Here is a 19,305-nt window from a genome sequence, read left to right as displayed (position 1 = left end):
TCACCCTATTGGCAGTGGAGGGAAGTCGGAAGTAGGCGGAACCAAGATGGCAGCGCCCTGGTGGAAAAGGACAAGCTTCTCATGTCGGGGACCGGAGCTGTGTGGGGCCGAGTGCGAAGCCGGATACAGAGCTTTCCGGAGAGGCTGGCCACTTGTGGAGTCGAGGTGAGAGGGGTACTTCTGCGGATTCCGGGCTGCAGCGCGCAGACTATTCTCCCGGGCCCGGTGACCGGGGAGGCGGCGTTCCCGGGCACCTTGCAAATGCCAATTTCCGTCGTCTCATTTCGCTTCCTTCCAGGCAGCAGCTTATGGGAAGTGTATACAGGCCGCCACGGCCCCTGGCGGGGACCTGAGGAGGAATCTCTGTGCCAAGGAGTTCGAAGCCCTGCGGAATTGCTTCCTGGCGGTTGTACGTGTGGCCGTCGGGCCTTGTTACTGCTCCCCACTCCGAAACCAACCCCCAGCTCTTGCAGACTCTGCAGGCACCCTGGGCGTTGAGTCTGGGAGGTGGGTGGGGCTTAGATGTGAAAAGGGATCCATTTCATTTATTCCAGTCCCCTGAAAGAAGCACGAATCTCTGCGGCAGCGCGACACCATAATTTCTTGAAGCCTTCCTACCTTTCGAAGGGAATAGAATATACTAGAACTTTATGTTGTATATACTTTTTGTTGGCATGGAGGGGGGTGGAGTGGGTAGGGAGATGTAGTGGAGTACATTTTGGAGGTTTGACTACTTGCTCTTGCAGACCGATTATCTAGGCTCCCTCCACCAGCTTCATTGCTCACGATTGAAACATCAATCTTTGTACTCCTGTGCACTTATTCTGTCCTGCTAGTTATTTCACCTATCAGTAACATCTTACTTGATAAAAAAGCCAGAGACTTTTTTTCTTTTTGCTATTTATCTTTTTCCTTCCCAGTCCCCTAGATATAGCTAAGGCTTGTTTGGAAGTAAGCACTAAAATTCTTTCTATCTTCCAGATTAATATAAAGGATCGTAGAACCATAGATCTGGCGCTAGAAAGGGACCTGAAAGACCATCCAGGCAAACTTGCTTATTTCACAAATGATTGAAAGCTAAAGAGATTAGGTGACTTGTCCAAGTTACTCTAGTAGTAAGGATTCAGAAGCAGGATGTGAACCCCCAGTCCCATGATTTATTGCTTTAACTCTACTACCTTGCTTCCAAGGGACCATCACTTCACCAATAAAAGTGATTAGAAGCCTATTCATCTAAACAAAGCTTTATTAGGCAAAAAGACAGCTGGAGCAATTAGTCCTAAGAACAAAACAAACAAAAAGAAAATACCCTAGACCTGGATTTACTGAAAAGGAATGTGGTTTCCTTACTGCTAAGTCATCCTCTGCTATTTATCTCTGAAGTGAGTTTTTGGATAACAGTGTTTCCGAGAATGAACAAACAAATAAGTTAGCATTGCAGGGTTAAAAAAAAATTTTTTTTTCAGGTCCCAGATTGCTATTTATTCTACTCAGGAAATACTTAAAATACAAAAAACTCATAGATATGTTTTGAGAACCTCTTAAAATATGAAACAATAACTCCTGTTAGATTCTCCCAGGAAATTGATACTTTAAATGTCAAAATATAGGACATTTTGCAGGACTGATAAACAGTTATATCACCATGACTCCTCATTCTCCATATTATTCTTTTCACATCTGTGTCTCATTGGGTAAACACTGTAGTGAACCCTCCGTGTTAGATTTAAAAAAAAAAAAACTTTTATCTTTTGTCTTAGAATCAATTGGTTCCAAGAGCAATAAGGGCCAGGCAATTGGAGTTAAGTGACTTACACAGGGCCAAATAGCAAGGAGGTATCTGAAGACAGATTTGAACCTAGGACTTCAGTCTCTAGGCTTGGCTCTATTCACTGAGCTACCTAGCTGCCCTCATGTTAGATTTTTAATAAAATGTAATGTCCACTTTGGGTTAAATTTTTTTTTGGGGGGGGTACATTTTAAAAGGTTGTGGATATACTACATCATATCCAGGTAATATTTATTTAAATAATCTTAAAAGCTATAAAGAGTTGCTGTGATAAAAAAAAAAATTCACAACCTTGTGGCCAGTTTGAAATTGAGTCTCTGTAAATTTTAGCTGTCCTCTAATAGTAGACACACAGACTGTCACTATCCACCAAATGAAGCCTTTATTTGCCCTTCAGTGTAGGACCTGATGTGATTATTGTACATGAAAGGCTTTTACAAAGTGATTTTGGGCAGTTATACTCGCCAATGATTAAACTACAAAGAATGCTTTTACACTATATATAGTAGGTTAGATTTCAGTGGAACATAAGGGAGTGTTTCATGAACACCTGGATGATCAAAGTATGAATTCTACTTTGCAACTGAGATTATGCAGTTTATATCCTTTCAATTAAAAAGCAAAATCAAGAGATCCAGATAGCCTGTGCCCTTGCCAGAGGCCACACACAGCCTGTACTGCTACAGGCCTTCATTTTTTCTCTCATCCAAGAAAATCTATCCTTCATTGGTTGCTTTTTCATTGCAGAGGCTACTCAAGCCATTTCTTTCTCTTTCCTGTAAACAACCTCACTACTTTGGGTTAACACTCTTTTTGATGATAGGGAAAGAGGGAGGGAGAAGGATGTCATTCTATCTAGTTATTTAGAACTGGAAGAAAAGGCTTGGTGAGAAAGGATCGAGAAACCCTCAACTAAAATAAGGCTTTTTTTTTGTTGTTTTTTCCTATGCTCATTTTTACTATTGTCAAGCAAAAGTTGATTGATGTACTTGGTTATCTACCCTTTATGTCAGAATTTATTTAACATTATTCATCCTAGGAACTGCATATTGAAAAAATTGAGTTCAGAAATTAATTAATCTATTTCCACCATCTTGAAATGCATAATTTTAATTATGACATCCTTCTTGGGTACATTATATTACTACACCCCTTTTAAGTAATATTTTGCTTTAATTTTTTTTTCTTGTGTGAATCACTACTCCATCCATATTTTAACAGGTTTCCCTTATGACCAAAGCTGACAGATAGAAAGGGAGGGAGGGAGGGAGGGAGGGAGTTAAGAAGCAAATAGGTTATAGTTATGCAGTAGGCCAAAACTGATAAGGATATGAGAGGACAAACTCAGGACCTAGGCTTGGTGCCATAATCAAACTAGGAGTTATAGGCAAACTTGATGAACAGATCCATTCATCTGATTGTTATCAAAGTGAACAGAAGGCAAATTCTGCCTCTTCCCAACAATGCTTTGTTTACTATATTTTCTTTCTTTTTTCTTTTTTTTTTTTCAAACTTTACCTTCTGTCGTAGAATCAATACAAAGTATCAGTTCCAAGACAAAAGCGTATAAGGGCTAGGCAATGGAAGTAACCTACCCACCGTCACACAGCTAGGAAGTGTCTGAGGCCAGACTTGAATCGAAGTTCTCCCAGCTTAAGGCCTGATGTGCCATTCTCTGTGCTACCTAGCTTCCCCTGTTCCCTATATTTTCATAAAAGAATGTTGTGTTTAATATTAAAACATTCCACTGACATCAAATACTTTATCATTACAGGCCAAGAAGACCTTGAACTGAGGCATTAGGATGGACTTTAAATCACCAGAATATATCTTCTACTTGGTCCTTCCCATCAATATGAAGTCAAATAACAATATTAACTATAGCACCAAGGCATGGAACACCTGAAGCTCTTAGAAGTAAAACAAAAGTGTTTTGTTTTGTTTTGTTTTGTTTTGTTTTAAAGATGTTCTGGTGCCCTCTTGCACATATTCACACACATATACATACATATACACAACCCTAACACAATTAGCCAGGATGGTGGTAGAAGTTATTCTGTAAACTTTTTGTAAATAAAGATTTTGGTTAGAGTGAAATTGAATTTAATTAAAAGTAAAGTCTTGAGTTTAAATAAGATGTGTAAATATATATTGTGGCTTGGCTTTTCTGACATTGTGCCATGCCCATAGGAAATTTAGTAGCCCTCAGGAAATAAGAGCTAGTGAGTTATCCACTTTTATGTAAGGATTTGAAAAACAAGAGATAAAGTATTAGCCATAGCCCTACAAATTAAGCTCTTCTTTTTGTATTTAAAAATTTTTTTTCATTATGAACATGGCTGTCAAACATGAATATTTCAATATACAAAATAAACAAGGATTGTATGTGAAATGGAACTTTTTTTTTTAAAGAATAAATTTAACACAAGAAGAAGAGATGAGCAGGGCAATCTGATTTCCCTTTCCAAACTAACTTTTTGTTTTTAAAAAGGTTTTCCTGATTCTCTGCTTTTTTTGCATCACTATCACAGCTCATCAACTCTTCCCTCCTTGCCCACAATAGAAGCCCTTCTAACAAACGAGAATGGTTAAGGAAAATTAATATACCTAGCTATGTCTGAAAATGTACATCTCATTCTATATATGGAATCTATCACCTGCCAAGTGGTAGGAATCATCAGCCCAAAGAAGTCAGGATTGGTTATTGCATTAATCCAAGCTGTGAAATCTCAAAAAGCTGTTTTCTATTATGGTCATTGTGTGTATTATTCTAGTTCTGTTCACTTCCACCTGCATCAATTCATTCTAGTGTTATCAAGTTAATCCATTCCTATGTGTCATTTCTTATAACACAATACTATCCCTTTTTACTTTTATACCACAGTTTTGTATAGCCATTCACCATTATGCTTTTTTGGAGCCAACCTATTAATTTTAATAAGAACCCTAGGAAAGTCACCTCATAAATCACTCCCACTCCTACTTTTACCTATTTAAAAAAATGAATTTGTATTTCTTTGCTCCCCTCAGATCTGATGGATAGTTGCCTGGCTTCAACTTCCACTAAGATTTCTGTCTCCATGCCTACCCTTCTCTCAGCCAACTTCCTGCAATTCATTGGTAAGGGCTGAGGCCTGGCAAATACCTTAAAAGTAGGAATGATATGGAAGGATGGAGGATTTGCCATCCCTATGTGGATGCCTGGGGGGAAAAAAAGAGAAGTGTTAAAACAGAGATTGGCTTTTCACACTTCCAACTCTATTCCCTTCAGAACACTTCCTTTTTTCTGAATTCTGTCCTGTTTCTTCCTGTAGTAGGATGAGGATTTTGCTTAGGTAATTTCCTTAAATAGCCAGGTGGTATGGTAGATAAAGAGTACTGAGCCTAGTGTCAAGAAGAGAGTTCAAATCTGGACCCAGATACTTTCTGTATGAATCTGGACTAGTCACAAGTTCTCTCTGCCTCAGTCTCCTCAGCTATAAAATGGATATGATAATAGAATAATACTGTCATCTGGGTCAAATGTGATTATATTTGTAAAGAGCTTGGCATCTAGTAGGTGTTTAATAAATGTGTGTTCCCTTACCCTTCCTTGGAAGTGGTTGGTCTGGACAACTAGGAGTTATAAAAAGCCCAGCCTATGTGTCATCTGCACTGAAAAGATTTAGCTGAATTCCCTGTTGGGATGTTTTATGGTCTATAAGTGTTGCATTACACTAATTACAGTAACAATTAGCATTTCTACGAGTCTGAGGCCTAATATGAACTTGGGTTTTCCTGACTTTAGGCCAGTACTTTAAACACTGTGCCGTCTAGCTGCTTCTACTCCCTAATGTGGATCATTGGACTGGTCCAAATTAAACCTTGCCTTGAAGACTTGGCATTTGTCAGCAGGTTTAGATTAGAATTCATGGGGCATATAAGGGATGGACAATTGTGTGGAAAAAGGTACCTTGGGTGGACTGCATGGTCAAATATGAGAGCTGGATTATTGTATGATTCCAGGTATTTCAGGCATTCTTATGAAAGGAAATGGCCTTCACTGGCTCTGTAGGATTACCCAGTGGATATTTAAGGACCTTAAAAGAGAATAAAAATGGAGTGATACAATATTCCCTGGCTTTTACTAAGTGATATAGGAAATGCAGGGTCATTGGGAATATGGGGATTTTGAGTTCTTAAAGAATTATGCCTTCAAGGAAGAAGTGGTATGTGTACTAACTACTTGGGTGAAAAAAGGTTATGGTGAAGACAGACATCAGGTAGGAAGCACAAATGAGATCTGAGCTGAGAAGGAAGACAACAGGAATCGAAGATGATACCCCGCCCCCTAGTAAGAAAGCCACATTACTAACTCCCAGGATAGTAGTCTACTTCCTTCTGGAGAGTTGAAGGTGGCTTTCACCACCAAGGAAATTAAGAGATTGCCAGAGAAGTGGAAACTGCAAGCCAGTGCACTAGATCCACTAGAAGAATGATTATTGAAGGTATTGTCTGATGACACCAATATGGAATTTCAATTACCATTCCTTTGGCTTGGGGAGTTTACAGAGGATTTAATGCCAAGCCAGCTAAATCAGAAGCCCCCAAAGGGGGTTGCTGTTTCCTCATTTTTAGATAAAAAGAGGAATTAAAAAAGAGTTCTGCATATTTGGCCTCACAAGCATGAATCCCCTTTGCAGCCAGGTCCCCAGGTAGGGAAGGAAGGTAAAAATCCTAAAATAAAATTTTGGTAGTTACTACTTGAGAAGCAGAAGTCCATCTGAGTGGTAGGCATTAGCTATGGGTGTGCCCTGCTCTTCTCCCTTCCCTGACCCCCTCATAGCAGTTGTGTAGCAAATAAGGCTGTCCATAGAAATGGACACATTGTACCCTTACCTCAGGTAGGGGGTGATTGCCCTCTTCCATAATAAACTTTGGGTGTAGTTCTTGAAATGAAGTTTTCAAGATGATTGATCTTTATAGCAGTGATTCCCAAAGTGGGTGCCACCACCCCCTAGTGGTTGCTGCAGCGATCCAGGGAGGCGGTGATGGCCACAGGTGCATTTGGGGGTGGTGATAGCATGTGACAGGGGGCGCCAAGTAATATTTTTTCTGGAAAGGGGTTGGTAGGCCAAAAAAGTTTGGGTCTATAGGAATTTAATAAAATTTTATCCAAGCATCTGGGATCATGACAGAAGGGTATGTCTGTCCCACTCAAACTTGGAAAATCCTCGAAACCCTTGGCCTACTTGTTCAGAGCCATCTAAGGCTTTGTACTAAGTAAGATAACTGTTGGGATGAATCTTTTTTTCAGGTTTTTTAAACAGATCCATGAACTTAACTTTTTTTGATAACTTTCAGTATAATTGGTTTCTTTTGTGTTTTCATGTAATTTACACATTTGAAAACATTTTTTAGGTTTACCTGAATTGCTAAAGAGGTCCATGACAAAAAAAAGGCTAAGAACCCCAAGCCAGTTTCCCTTGAGATTGTGCTGTTCTCATTTTAAGCTCATAAAAGGCCTAAAGGTCATATAGCCATTTTGAGAGGCATGGGGTGGAGGTAGGTTGGGAATGCTGCCAATTATATAAAGGGCTGCTAAATTCTGGCAGTCAGTTTACTCAAGGGACCCTCATTTGTTCCACAGGGATACCCTATTTATCACTGAGGGAATTGAGGGGGAAACCAAAGGAAAGAACACCTTTACTCAAGTAGAGTAAACCTGGGTTTTGGTTGGAGTGGCCAATTGGAAAATGTATCATGCATATAGAGATTATGAATCTTTGTGAGTCAGTACCACACAGCAGTTTATGGTAGTTTTTAAGCCTATGATGATTATCAACATCTAAGCAAAACAAAGTAAAGGAATCAAACCAAGCCCTAGGAGTTGCCTGAAACCACCCAACGGTTAACAATATGGTAGTGGTGAAAGGTATTTCCTTCCCTGTAATAGAAATAAAGGAAGCTAATGTTATTCCAAATCCCCTTATAATAAATAAGTTTCTGTGGCTGCCAAAGGAGGTAGAAGTTACCTGGGGGATATAGTAGATTATCAGGAATTGAATAAAACTACTGCACTGATTACTGTGACTTCCTGACCTTGTCAATGTGGTGGTCCATGTAAGTGGTATAGGTTTATTGCTTTTTAATGCCTTTAAAAAATTTTACCATGACTGAGACTAGTCAAGAACAATTTGCTTTTAAGTGGGAATGACTTCACTATAACCGGTCCTTCCTCGTTGTTATTTGAATTCTCCTTTATGCTGCCAATTAGTGATGAGTGATTGACTGACTGATATGAGGGGCAGGTAGGTAGAGATAGAGCAGGTCAGGTCTATAGTCAGGAAGACCTGAGTTCTAATGTGACCTCAGACTCTTACTAGCAGTGTGACCCTGGGCAAATCACTTAACCCTGTCTGCCTCGGTTTCCTCAGCTGTAAAATGACCAGTAGAAGGAAATGGCAAAACATTCCAAGTATCTTTTCCAAGAAAATCCCAAATGGGGTCAAGAGTTGGGCATGACAAGCCCCATTTCCTGAAGATATTGATGTCCATATCAGTCAATGCTAAATCCACGATTCATTTATACAAGAAACAAGGAATAGATTAACTCCAAAGAAAATTCAGTTATTTAAGTTTTGGAGAATTGATTAGTAGAGGTGTCATAATCAATGTTGAAGGCCTTGGTGTTCCTGGCTTCCCATTTATTGTTACTGTTTTTAAAACCCTCTGCTCCTCCACTGCATGATTCTGTTTTTTAAAGGACTTTTTTTTGTTTCGTTTTGTATTTTTCTTACGTGGACTTGTAATACTCCTCCTAATATTGCATATGCTAGGTTCTCTCAAAGTCTACATTAGAAAAATAACAATAAAAAGTACAACTCTTGTGTGGGTAAATTCTGGCTGTTTTCCATATCTGGTTCAACAAGACCTTGGGGTAAGAACAAAATGTATTTATAAATTACTACCAGGCCTTACATTGTTGTTCAGTCCTTTCAGTTGTATCTGACTCTTCATGACCCCATTTGGGGTTTTCTTGACCAAGACATTGGAGTAATTTTCCATTTCCTAATCCCACTCATTTTTTAGACGAGGAAACTGAGGCAAACTAGGGTCATGTAACTATTAAATGTCTAAGGCTCAATTTGAACTCAAGAAGAGTCTTCCAGACTCCAGGCCCAGCAGTCTATCCACTGTGCCATCTAATTGCCCTTACAGATTACTTGCTAAAGGTATAATGGGAAAAATACACTAAGATTCCAATAACACCTTGGACACTATTTGTATTCCGTTGTGGAAGTCACTAAACCACCATTGGCTTCATCATCTTCATCTCCAAAATAAGAGTACTAGGCAAAAGACTTTTGAGGACCCACCTAGTTTTAGACTTATGAACTGACTTGAACACTATAAAATAGCCTCAGTTGATGTACATAATGCCTGTTCAATTAATTACTTAGGGAATTAAGAAATTTTCATTAAAAATAGATACCTCTCTTTTAAGACAAAAGTGGAATTAATGGTATTTGACCTAAAGTGTTTCTGGAGTCCTGGTGTTTGTACTGAAAGTGAGCTTATAATTCTAGAATTCTGCAACCTTGCCCACTGTCCAATTTTGAGTTAAGAATCCTATTTCCAAACTACTCCAGGAACAAAAGAAATGTTAAAATATCCAAATTTGTGATACTGGCAATGGGAAGCCACTAAGAGAGGGGCCATAGCTTGAGCATGTTTCTGAGAAGGAACCCATCACTTTTCAAAGGCTACTGTAACAGATTTCTATCATGCTATAGTGTCCCATTTCAAAACAACCACAGAAATTCAGAGCTTAAAAGTTTCTAGGATTGAGTACTTACTTGGCAGCAGCCCATGATGTTAGAGTATGGTTTCTATGTACTGCAAAATGACCATAGATACTGATTTGGACTTGGGAAGAGAAAAAACGGTACAGGCAAAGTGAAGCTACTAAGCTTAGCATGTTGATAACAGGCACTTTCTCTTCCACAGATATATGATGTTGGCAATTCCCATCTAGTTTTCCTATTTTAGCTTTGGATTTTAACATGACTAAACTGCAATTTTATAAAAGATTTTTTTCTTCTCTGCCTCCTTACCTGGATCTCAGCCACTTGTTGGTAGACCTGAAGTCAGGAAGAACTGAGTTTCCTTATCTGTATAACTGGGTTAACACCTACCTCCAAGGTTGTTATGAGGACAAAACAAGATTATTTGTAAAGCATTTTGTAAACCATGAAGTGCTATACAAATGCTATTATTTCTCCACATGTATTGCCAAGAAAAATTCACTTACAAGATACAACTATCATCACCTATCTCCCAACTCCCCAAAATGATCATCTTACCATTATGTTTCTAATTGTCTGGATTTTAATTCCAAACTGAATTTCCCTCCTTCTTCCCCAAACGCTCCCAAACTGAACCTCCTTAGCAATCTGTCATTTCTGCCATTCTTATTCTTCCTGGTCAATGAGGTTTGATATTTTTAAGTTTTCAGATCCCTTCATCCTCATCCATTGGGTTACCATGCCTTATTATTCCTTTGAAACCTCACATCTGTTCCCATCCCTTCATCAATCAAGTATTTATTAAGTTCCTAGTATATATTCAAGCACTGAGAACACATCAGTCTTTTCCAAGAAACAATCTAATCAAGGGAGACAAAATTGGCAGAGAAAATAACTGTATTGTAACAAATGATCAGTTATGGCTGATGTGAAAATGAAGGGTATTCTAGAAAGGAGCAAGAGCCTAAATGAACTCAGGGAGGTGGGAATTAGCATAACATACTAATGGTCTAAAAGTCTGGCTTCCTCATTTTACAGATGAGGTAACTGAGGCAAATAGGTTGAGTAACTTGCCCAGGGTTGCACAGAAAGTGTCTGAGATAGGATATGGACTCATGGCTTTCTGACTCTATGCAGAGGCCCAAAATAGAACTCATATTTTCTTTTCCCCCAACCCTCCTCCCTCCATTTTTGTTGAGGACCACCAAACTTAGTCACTGAGGCTCACAATTTTAGAGCCACCTTTCCCCCCTCCCTTTTCCTCACTAAATAGTTGCCAAGTGTTACCAGTTCTACTCCACTCATAGTCATTACCCTAGTTTTAGGTTTTCTTCATCTGTTACTTGATTATGGAAACAGCATAAATTAAAATTATATTCAAGCTCATATCTGACCATTCCACTACTTTTCATTATGATGCCTCCTAAAAAAGGTTTTTCCTGATCATCCCATTGCCCAATGCCTTATTGCCATTACCTTGACTTTGTATATGCTTATATATGGCCATGCTGTCTTCTCCCACACAATTGTAAATTCCTCAAAGGCCATGGTCTTTGTGTGTGCTTTCCACATTCAATAAACTCTTAATGAATTGAGAGTAGCTTTCTAGTCCTAGGGAAAGGGTGCCTTATTGCCCAAATGGTTGGGACCCTTAGTTCTAATTGACAGAGTTAATCTGGGAAATAAATGAGAACCACCAGGTGCCTAATCCTGGGGATTGAAGAAAAAGGTTAAATTGTTCAAGTGTGTATTAGAATGAAAAATCTCATTGTAAATAATGCAATGATCAAAGTTACAGTTTTAAAAGTACATGTTATGGGTATCATACAACATGGGATTGATTTTTGTGTGTTTATTACACACACATACACAAAAGATTTGTTAGGAACTGTGTATACAAACTGTAGTTCAAGAACCAGAGCTCAGCCCAAAATACTTTCACTTTTCAAAAAAACAAAAGAAAAACAAACACATTTATTTCCTAATCCTCAGTTCTTTTTTCCCCTTACACTTATTGAGTTTAAGCAATGATAATAAAAGTGAAAATTAATGAGGTGGGAGGTGATGGGTAAGAAATACTGCATAAGCTAGACCTGCATGATGTGGTTAGTTTTGCTGAAATTTCCAGTCCCTTCTTTTTTATTCTTAGGTAAAAGGGAATGGATAGGAATACAATGGAAAGTGAAGGTGATAGAAAAACAAAATATGAATAAAAATTTACATTTCAAATGTAAAAAAATCTTAAATAAAAACTACTTCTAAAGTTGCATGGGTAAAAAAAGGAGCTTCCTAATTTTGTCTCCCCTTTGTAAGGCCAAGGCTGTGGCTTCTAAGCACCCTTGGCTACATTAAGTTTTCTGAGGAATGTTTTAAGTGTCTTTGGTCCTTTTATCATGCACATCATATCTCTCAAAATGCAGAAAATAGAACAGGCCCTTATTCAAATGGTTTTTCAATGTTTCCCATAACAAGTCTGAATGCATGCCAATGTGCCCCCAAAAGCTTTAAGTGATCCATATCTAATTAAAACTAGAGAACCATAAAGAGGTGGTAGCTGTAAGAAACAATGCCCCCTCCTCCCTCTGCTTTTAGAGTTGAGAGCCCCATTCCCCATTCTGTGTGCTATATCTGTGTTCTATATCTGAATAGATGCCCAGGTAAATCAAATGACTAACTCGAGTTGTTCATGAGGCACATAAGCACAGGAAGCTTTCTCAAACACCACAGCTTTTCTGCCCCTATAGAAAAAGATGAAAATGTTTTAAAACTAATTCCAAGATTAGCTGTGCTTCTTTGATAACAAAATCCATATCCAGACTTTCTTGGCTTAACTTCAGAAGATTAAGGTCAAGACAGCTACAATGATATAAAAAAGAAAAAGGATGATTGTAGTTTGAGATGGAAATATACATTAGAGCAAGCAAGTGTTGAAGACAGTTGTCAGTGCCTTTTCTATAGTTCCTCTTTTCTCACAGATTCATTAGATACCAGCAACATCCCCAAAAATAATCATCTTCATTCTCTCCTGAAGCAAAGAAGCTCTCTGGGGCCATTCCTGTTTATGAAGTCCTAATATTAATAGGGAGAATGACTAAAGATCACAGTACTAGATTTGCTAAAGTTTAATTGTGTCCTTTTGGATTCAGATTATGTACTCTTAAGTACTTCAACGTAAAAAGTCTCAGAATACCATCATCTCTGTTCTTTACACATTTGGAATTATAGAACTTTTTTTAAGTGTTCAACTCAATACTAAGTTGATTTATCTAAATAGACATGAATGGTATTTTATATTTTAAAAACTGAGCTCAGAAGAATTTAATCTTGAAAAATATAGATATAGAGGCACCTGGGTAGCACTGTGGATAGAGCACCTAGATTTGGAAGGCCATGGATTCAAAGCTGGCCTTGGATTTTTCCTAGCTATGTGACTCTGGGCAAGTCACTTTACCCTGATTTCCAAGCTCTTGCTGCTCTTCAGTCATAGAATTGATAAGGCAGAGAGTAAGGGTTTTTTGTTTCTTGAAATAAAGGAGGAAAGAAAAATATCCATGAAGGAATCAAGATGTCCAATTCCATCAATATGAGGAAGTCTGGAGTAGAAATATCTTCAAAAGGTAAAGATTTATAGTCTTACAGAGCTATTGCGATCACTGAACATTTTAAGTGACTTGCCTATTCATAAAACCAGAATGTGTAAGAGGTAACACTTAAACCCTGGTCTTCCTGATTCTAAGGCTGGCCTTCTATCTACTATGTCACGCTGCCTTTCTTCCAGATAGTTGTCTTTATTTGTTCATTCAAATATAAACTCACTGAAGTCTCAAATATCAAATGGTTTTCAAGAGGTAATAATGCTAGCCTCAAGTTGGGAAGAACTGGGTTCACATTCCACTTCTGACCCATACTAGTTATGTGACTCTAGTCAAGTTACTTAACCTCCAAGTGTACCTAGCAATTCTGACTATAAATTTTAAAAAGAAAATTCCCATTTGGAGCTCTCTGTATAGCAATGAAATCACAGATCCAATTAAAAAAAATTCATAAGTGCAGAAATTGTTTCTAGTCAGAATGCTTACAATATGAACTCAAGAGGAAAAATAAACTAAGTGAAATGATGAAATGGCAAATTTGGTCAATTTGATGGGTCTCAGTATATCAAATGCAATGGAGCTAATCTCAGCTAAACTAAAAGCATTTAACTAGATCAAGCAATTAATGATAATACTAACAGACATTTATATAGTGCTTTAAGGCCTAAAAAGCATTTTACATGCCTTATGCTCAGGATTTCCTTTCTCATATATGTAGACTGGTCTGATGTAGAAACAAGCAAAAAAAAAAAAATCAGCAGAACCTGGGGTGGTTAGTTGTTAATTTAACTTAAAGGCTTTAATAAGGGAAGGACCTCCTTAAAAATCTAAAAATTATGTATGATCTCAAGTAGCTAATATACAGAGCAGTTTTCCCTCATGAGTTCTGAATTCAATAAAGTGCAGCAGATTTGGAATAAAGTTTACATTTTTTTTTTACTTGCCATAAGGCAGATAGAGTTAGGAAAAATTTAAGAAGAAATCATTCTCTGATACAATGCTAGGAGATCCTTAAGAAGGGGCAGCTTAAGGCTTAGACAGTGTAGCCATCTTTGGGTCAAAGGAACAGCACTGAGCATACTGATAGCAGTATGCAAAAAAAAAAAAAAAAAAAAAAAAAAAGAAGAAGAAGAAGAAGAAGAAATCATTCCAATTATGGTACCCAGAATTCACAAATATTCTCTCCCAATGCTCCACCCTTCAAGCTTGGTATAGCTAGCATAAAAGTCAGGGCAGGCGCAGCAGGCTTGTTTCCTGAATGTTGAAATGCCCATAATTTATCAGCTCAACCAGAGCATGGACAGATCACACTTCTTTCTGAGTCACTGGCAACTGTTTAATTTGTCTACTCTGAACCACCTGCAAAACCTGAAGTTGAGTGTCCAATGCACTTCTCAGACTGTCCACATTCACAACTGGCAAGGAGTGGAAGCTGATGATAACACCATCTTTCTGACCTGTCTCCTCCACAGGATAAGGGGACAAATCTCGTCGTCTCCTCTGAAGGTCAGAACCAACTTGAGATTTTAATTCCCGGTTCAGTTTTCCATTGTCAGACTTTTGATTGGGCAATTTTGGTCCATGCTCAGGATCTAGCTGCTCAGGATTTTGGACATTCTCTTCCCTTGGTCTCTGCTGATCCTCTATAACAGGATCACTGTTAGCAGCAAGGGCATCTTCTCTTGTCTCCACATGACTAGCATAATTTAGCTGGTGGTGTTGATGATTACCTCGAAGGCCATCATTCCTGTCAATATTTGAAATGCTCTGGCGTTTCTGCTGATGCAGCAATTCTTGGGCCCGAGTGATGGTAACTTTAAATTTGTCTGGATAACCTGCTAGAAATTCTATATCTTGGCTTCTTTTCTGGGTCTTCACCTCAGAGTCTTCAATTTCTGCTCTCTCCTCTTTGGAAATGGCTATAGTAGAAAGTATTGTTACCCCCTTTACAGCTTTCCTTCTTTCTTGGTAGCTTCTCGCTTGTTCTTCTTGACTTTTTCCAGGCAATTCCTGAACTCCAAGTTTCTTCTCTTTTGGGTTTTCTGCAGGCCCACCAAGATGAATCATATCAACTTGTCCCAAGTTCTTATGAAGGGCATCTTCTATGTGTTCTTCAGGGTTACCCACTTTGACTACTTCAGGATGAACATTATCCTTCCTGCTGTCCTGTGGCCTGGCCTTGGGAACCTGGGGCTCTGGGCCAGCGATGATGCTAGAAGAAGTAGCTTTATTTTTCACCAAAGTCCCATCGGGCTCCTCACCAGGATGCTGCTGCTGCTCTCTGGGATGGGCTGGAGCTTCTAAACCCTGTTTAAGAGCATTCTTGAGTGGTTCCCCAACTTTTGAGTCTTGACTTTCCTTCTCTATACTCACAGGAATGCCACCACCTGCTTCAGGTTGCATTTCTAATGGCAAACAAAACAAAACAAACAAACACAATGGATGCCAGTAAGTACAGTTCTAAGGATAGGGATGGAAAGAATCCAACAGCAGGTAAATAAGAATACTAGATAGAAAACAAAAGATGCCCCATAGCATGTCAGGCAACTGAGGCTCACTGTCATCAAATATAACCCTATGACATTAGTAAAATTAAGGTGGTTTATGGAAAATATAGGCAAAATGACAAGGAGTGAAGGGAAATTAGTCTATATGACCACATCCACATGCTAATCACCAAAACTGTCTTTTGTTGCTTTTCTTGATAGGACCTGGATAGTTCTAATCAACAAGTGCACCAAAATCTGTGCCCACTGCCTCACCTTGCCTTGACTTATCATCATCTTCTTCTTGCCTCTGCTGGTGGATTTCCTTGTGTTGCTCCTCAATCACAGCAAGTAGCTTCTCCTGCTGGTCCAGCAGTCGCTTTTGCTGCACCTGCTGTTCTTTAATTACTTGCAACAGGACCGCATGATCAAGCATTTCTGCCTTGCCAGCTTCTGACATTCAAACAAAAATAAAAACAGACTGCTGGAGACAGACACAAGGACCGTTTGTAAAAAGGTTATTTGTGAACTTTCCTTTCTTTGTGCCCACAAGTAATTTTTTTTCTTATATATGTTTTGCAAATAATTACTACTCCATTTATTCACATTTAATAACTTAATGTAGGTGAGACCAAAAAAAGCTGCTTGCCATTTATTTATTTGACTTACTATATGTAAACACTCAAAGACTTCTTAGAAGCTGATCATCAGATTCATTTACCCTTCCTAGAGGCCAGGGCAAAAGCCCATCTCCTAATAGTGACCAAACTGTTTTTTTTTCTCTATTTGTACACCAATTTGTAGCTCAGAAACAATAGAAATCAAACCCGCTTGTCCCTCAATCAAAATGAATACTAAGACTGAAGAATTACCCACTATATTCAGAATGTTTTTAATGATCTAAAACAAAAAACAATCCTTCTGCCCCACTTTTTGAAAAAAAGAATAAGAAAAAATTTTTAATGATTTTTTTCCCCTTAATCTACTGGAGAAAGAGGAATAAATTCTGAGAAAACCAGAATCCTCTCCAGAGATTCTGAGCAGTCTTCAAGACTAAAGAAAATATGGAAATCTTTTCCAAAAGCTTTTTTAGGATTGAACAACTAGACTTTACTTATGCTAGATTAGTTATACTACTGCTTTTGAGGCATGGAGGGTATATGAATACTGGAATAGGCTCATTTTCAGTCCACTATTTAGTCTTAAAATATAGCTGCTTAAGTCAGGAGACTTTGAATAAGAACCAGTTAGAATATGCATTACCTGGGAATTCTGACACCTGAAGATAAATGAAATGTGAGCTCCAAAATTAAGAAGTTAAAATAATGAGCAAGAGCAAGAGATGCTTCCCATTAATGCATAGAGAGTTTTTCACACAGTTCCCTCTTTACTAATGGTATAAATTCCCAAGAAAACTAACCAGGATTACAAATATAATTTGTGTTTGGGGAACAGTATAAAGTTAACTGGTTTGACAAGCTCAAACCTACACAACTCTCTGGTCTCATTAGTAATATCCTCTGATCCAATGTACCACTTTCACTTAAATGAAGTCACCTCCCATGAAAGATTATAGGGAGTATAAAATCCTGATGCCTTGGGGCTCTAGTGCAGACCAAAACACTTTAAAAAAAAAAACATCAAGTAGTTACAACTATTTCTTTGTAGATTTTAAAACAAATGTCTAATTGACATTTTAAATTCTTAAGTAGTTGTCAGCTATTATCATAGTCAACTATTATAAGAGAAAGGCCTCCTGAAAGGGGAGGGGGGGCGGAGTAAATGCAGAAGTTTATACATTCCACTTCCCTTTATAAAGACCAATATTTCAGGGCCCACAAGCTAGATCCAATCTCAAATGCTCCCAAAGAGTCAAAGGTACACTAAGAAGTGTGAAGACAAAGGACTATGAGTCTGGCAGTAAACAATGTATTCCGTGGCTTGATTGGATTTAATACAAGGTAGAGATGAAAAGCTTTCCCTGAAAACCAGGGCTCTAAAACATGTAGCTCAAGATTTCAAACCAGCAGGACCACAGTATAAAGCTTTACTGATAGAATGAAAGCCATTCCTGCATATTAATATATAAGCAGAATATATTAATATAGCCCCAGGGACACAGTAGAGATTGCAATTAGGGATCCCTGTCTATCTCTTCCAATTTTAATCTCTCTGAAACATGTCTTAAGCAACTTGGCTTTTATAATGTGGCCCATTTTCTAATAGGTTCCATTTATGGACTTGTAACAGAGTCAGTTCTGTGTAAGCTGGTGGCAGGAATCTACTCAGCCATTAAAATGTGGTGAACTTATCTACATATGTACAAATGTTTGTTTAGGGTAAAGGCCCATTTATAGGGTGTTGGGGAGAAGGACTGTGGTTCTGATATTCATGTTGACTTAGCTTAAGGTTTGTTATTCTTTTTATGAGGTTCTGACATACATGCTCATGCAAAATACTTACAAGATCGTGCACATTATTATCTTTGTAATTTAAGATGTTGTTCTTTGATTTTAAAATCCTGAGTAAATTTTTTTTTAATTTTGACACAGTCCTTTTGATTCATACCTGCTACTAGCTTTTTAATCTCAGCTGTTTCAGTTCCATTGAAAGGCATAAGGAAGAGAAACAGATTAGGAAACCATGAAATGTCTCTCCCTCTTTCATAAAGTAAAAATAAAAGCATCAGACAGGTTTAAGTGGTTAGTTACAGGAACTGGAACCAATCTATATAGCCAGATACCAGATTTAAAACAGAAAACAAATGTATATATAAGTGTATATAAATACAATGCACATATATATGTATTTTTTAAAGCTACTGTTCAATTTCAGAAACACTCACAAAATTTCTACACTTTGAAACATGTAATCATTTAAAAGGGTCAGTAGAATGCAGTTTCTCTGAAGAGCCAGCATTTGTGTCTATAACTGATGACAAAACATCTGAGTGGACCAAACTCATTAAACCTGTGAGCTCTCTGAGGATCTTAAAGTTCTGGAATTATGTTACAGAGCATATTCTAGTGGAAATAAAGGTATATGTAAATGGTACAATGCCCAGGGGAGGAACATGGGTTATTTATGATTCCCTAGGTGCTACAGTATTGAACACTTTTGGAATGATGGATGCAACTCCTATAAAGAGCCAATGAAGTATGGCTCTGGGAAGACTCAACTAGAAGAGCCAGAGAACTCAGCAGCTGTTCACCAGTCATACATCCTCATCCAGAACAAGGCAGATAGGCCAAGTGATAAAGCAGAGACATAAAATACTGCCTAGAACAAATGAGGCTGGATATTATTCCTAATAGAAGGTAAAAACCAAATTACTTCAAGAAAGAGAATTGTTATATTTAAGGAAGTCACTAACTCTATTTGATGTATATTACGTTAAAGTACAGAGAGATGATAAGTGGCACTTCTCCTTTATAACAGTTGCCCAGGCAGGATCCTTCAGATCAAAGTGGTTTATCCCTTCAGGACCCACCTGGGGTTAATTGATATTACTAAATTGGGCTCTTCAGCTGGGATAACGTTGATATTCTGACTGCGTTGGCTCCCTTCCCAAAATAAGCTTTGAAACTGATTTAGGAAGGTTCTTTAAACTTTATATATATATATATATATATATATATATATATATATAT

The 19,305-nt window shown here is 38.1% G+C and overlaps 2 protein-coding genes across 4 annotated transcripts in view; one reads left to right on the top strand and one right to left on the bottom strand.

Moving 5' to 3' along the window:
* Positions 1-42: 42 nt before the first annotated feature.
* Positions 43-15,947, top strand: NDUFAF8 (NADH:ubiquinone oxidoreductase complex assembly factor 8). 3 transcript variants are annotated; one of them, XR_006506151.1, is made up of 5 exons: positions 43-165; positions 299-409; positions 3,564-3,706; positions 4,820-4,909; positions 15,878-15,947. XR_006506151.1 is itself a non-coding variant. In XM_044676495.1 (3 exons), the coding sequence occupies exons 1-3, from the start codon at positions 82-84 to the stop codon at positions 3,582-3,584; spliced, it is 216 nt and encodes a 71-aa protein (XP_044532430.1). In that variant the 5' UTR covers positions 43-81; the 3' UTR covers positions 3,585-3,732. The 3 variants fall into 3 exon arrangements, 1 of the variants encoding a protein (XP_044532430.1); XR_006506152.1 differs by lacking the exon at positions 4,820-4,909 and having other exon boundaries at positions 15,878-15,921; XM_044676495.1 differs by lacking the exons at positions 4,820-4,909; positions 15,878-15,947 and having other exon boundaries at positions 3,564-3,732.
* SLC38A10 (solute carrier family 38 member 10) overlaps positions 14,087-19,305 on the bottom strand; it is a 75,909-nt gene continuing 70,690 nt past the window's right edge. The window contains exons 15-17 of the mRNA XM_044676494.1: positions 18,224-18,247; positions 15,932-16,108; positions 14,087-15,574 (exon numbers count right to left, since the gene is read on the bottom strand). Of these exons, the coding sequence (XP_044532429.1) occupies positions 14,475-15,574; positions 15,932-16,108; positions 18,224-18,247 (1,301 nt within the window). The 3' untranslated portion in view covers positions 14,087-14,474. The remainder of the gene's footprint in view (positions 15,575-15,931; positions 16,109-18,223; positions 18,248-19,305) is intronic.

Source organism: Gracilinanus agilis, chromosome 4 (assembly GCF_016433145.1).
Source record: "Gracilinanus agilis isolate LMUSP501 chromosome 4, AgileGrace, whole genome shotgun sequence".
NCBI lineage: Eukaryota > Metazoa > Chordata > Mammalia > Didelphimorphia > Didelphidae > Gracilinanus > Gracilinanus agilis.
This window is presented reverse-complemented; position numbering and strand designations above follow the sequence as displayed.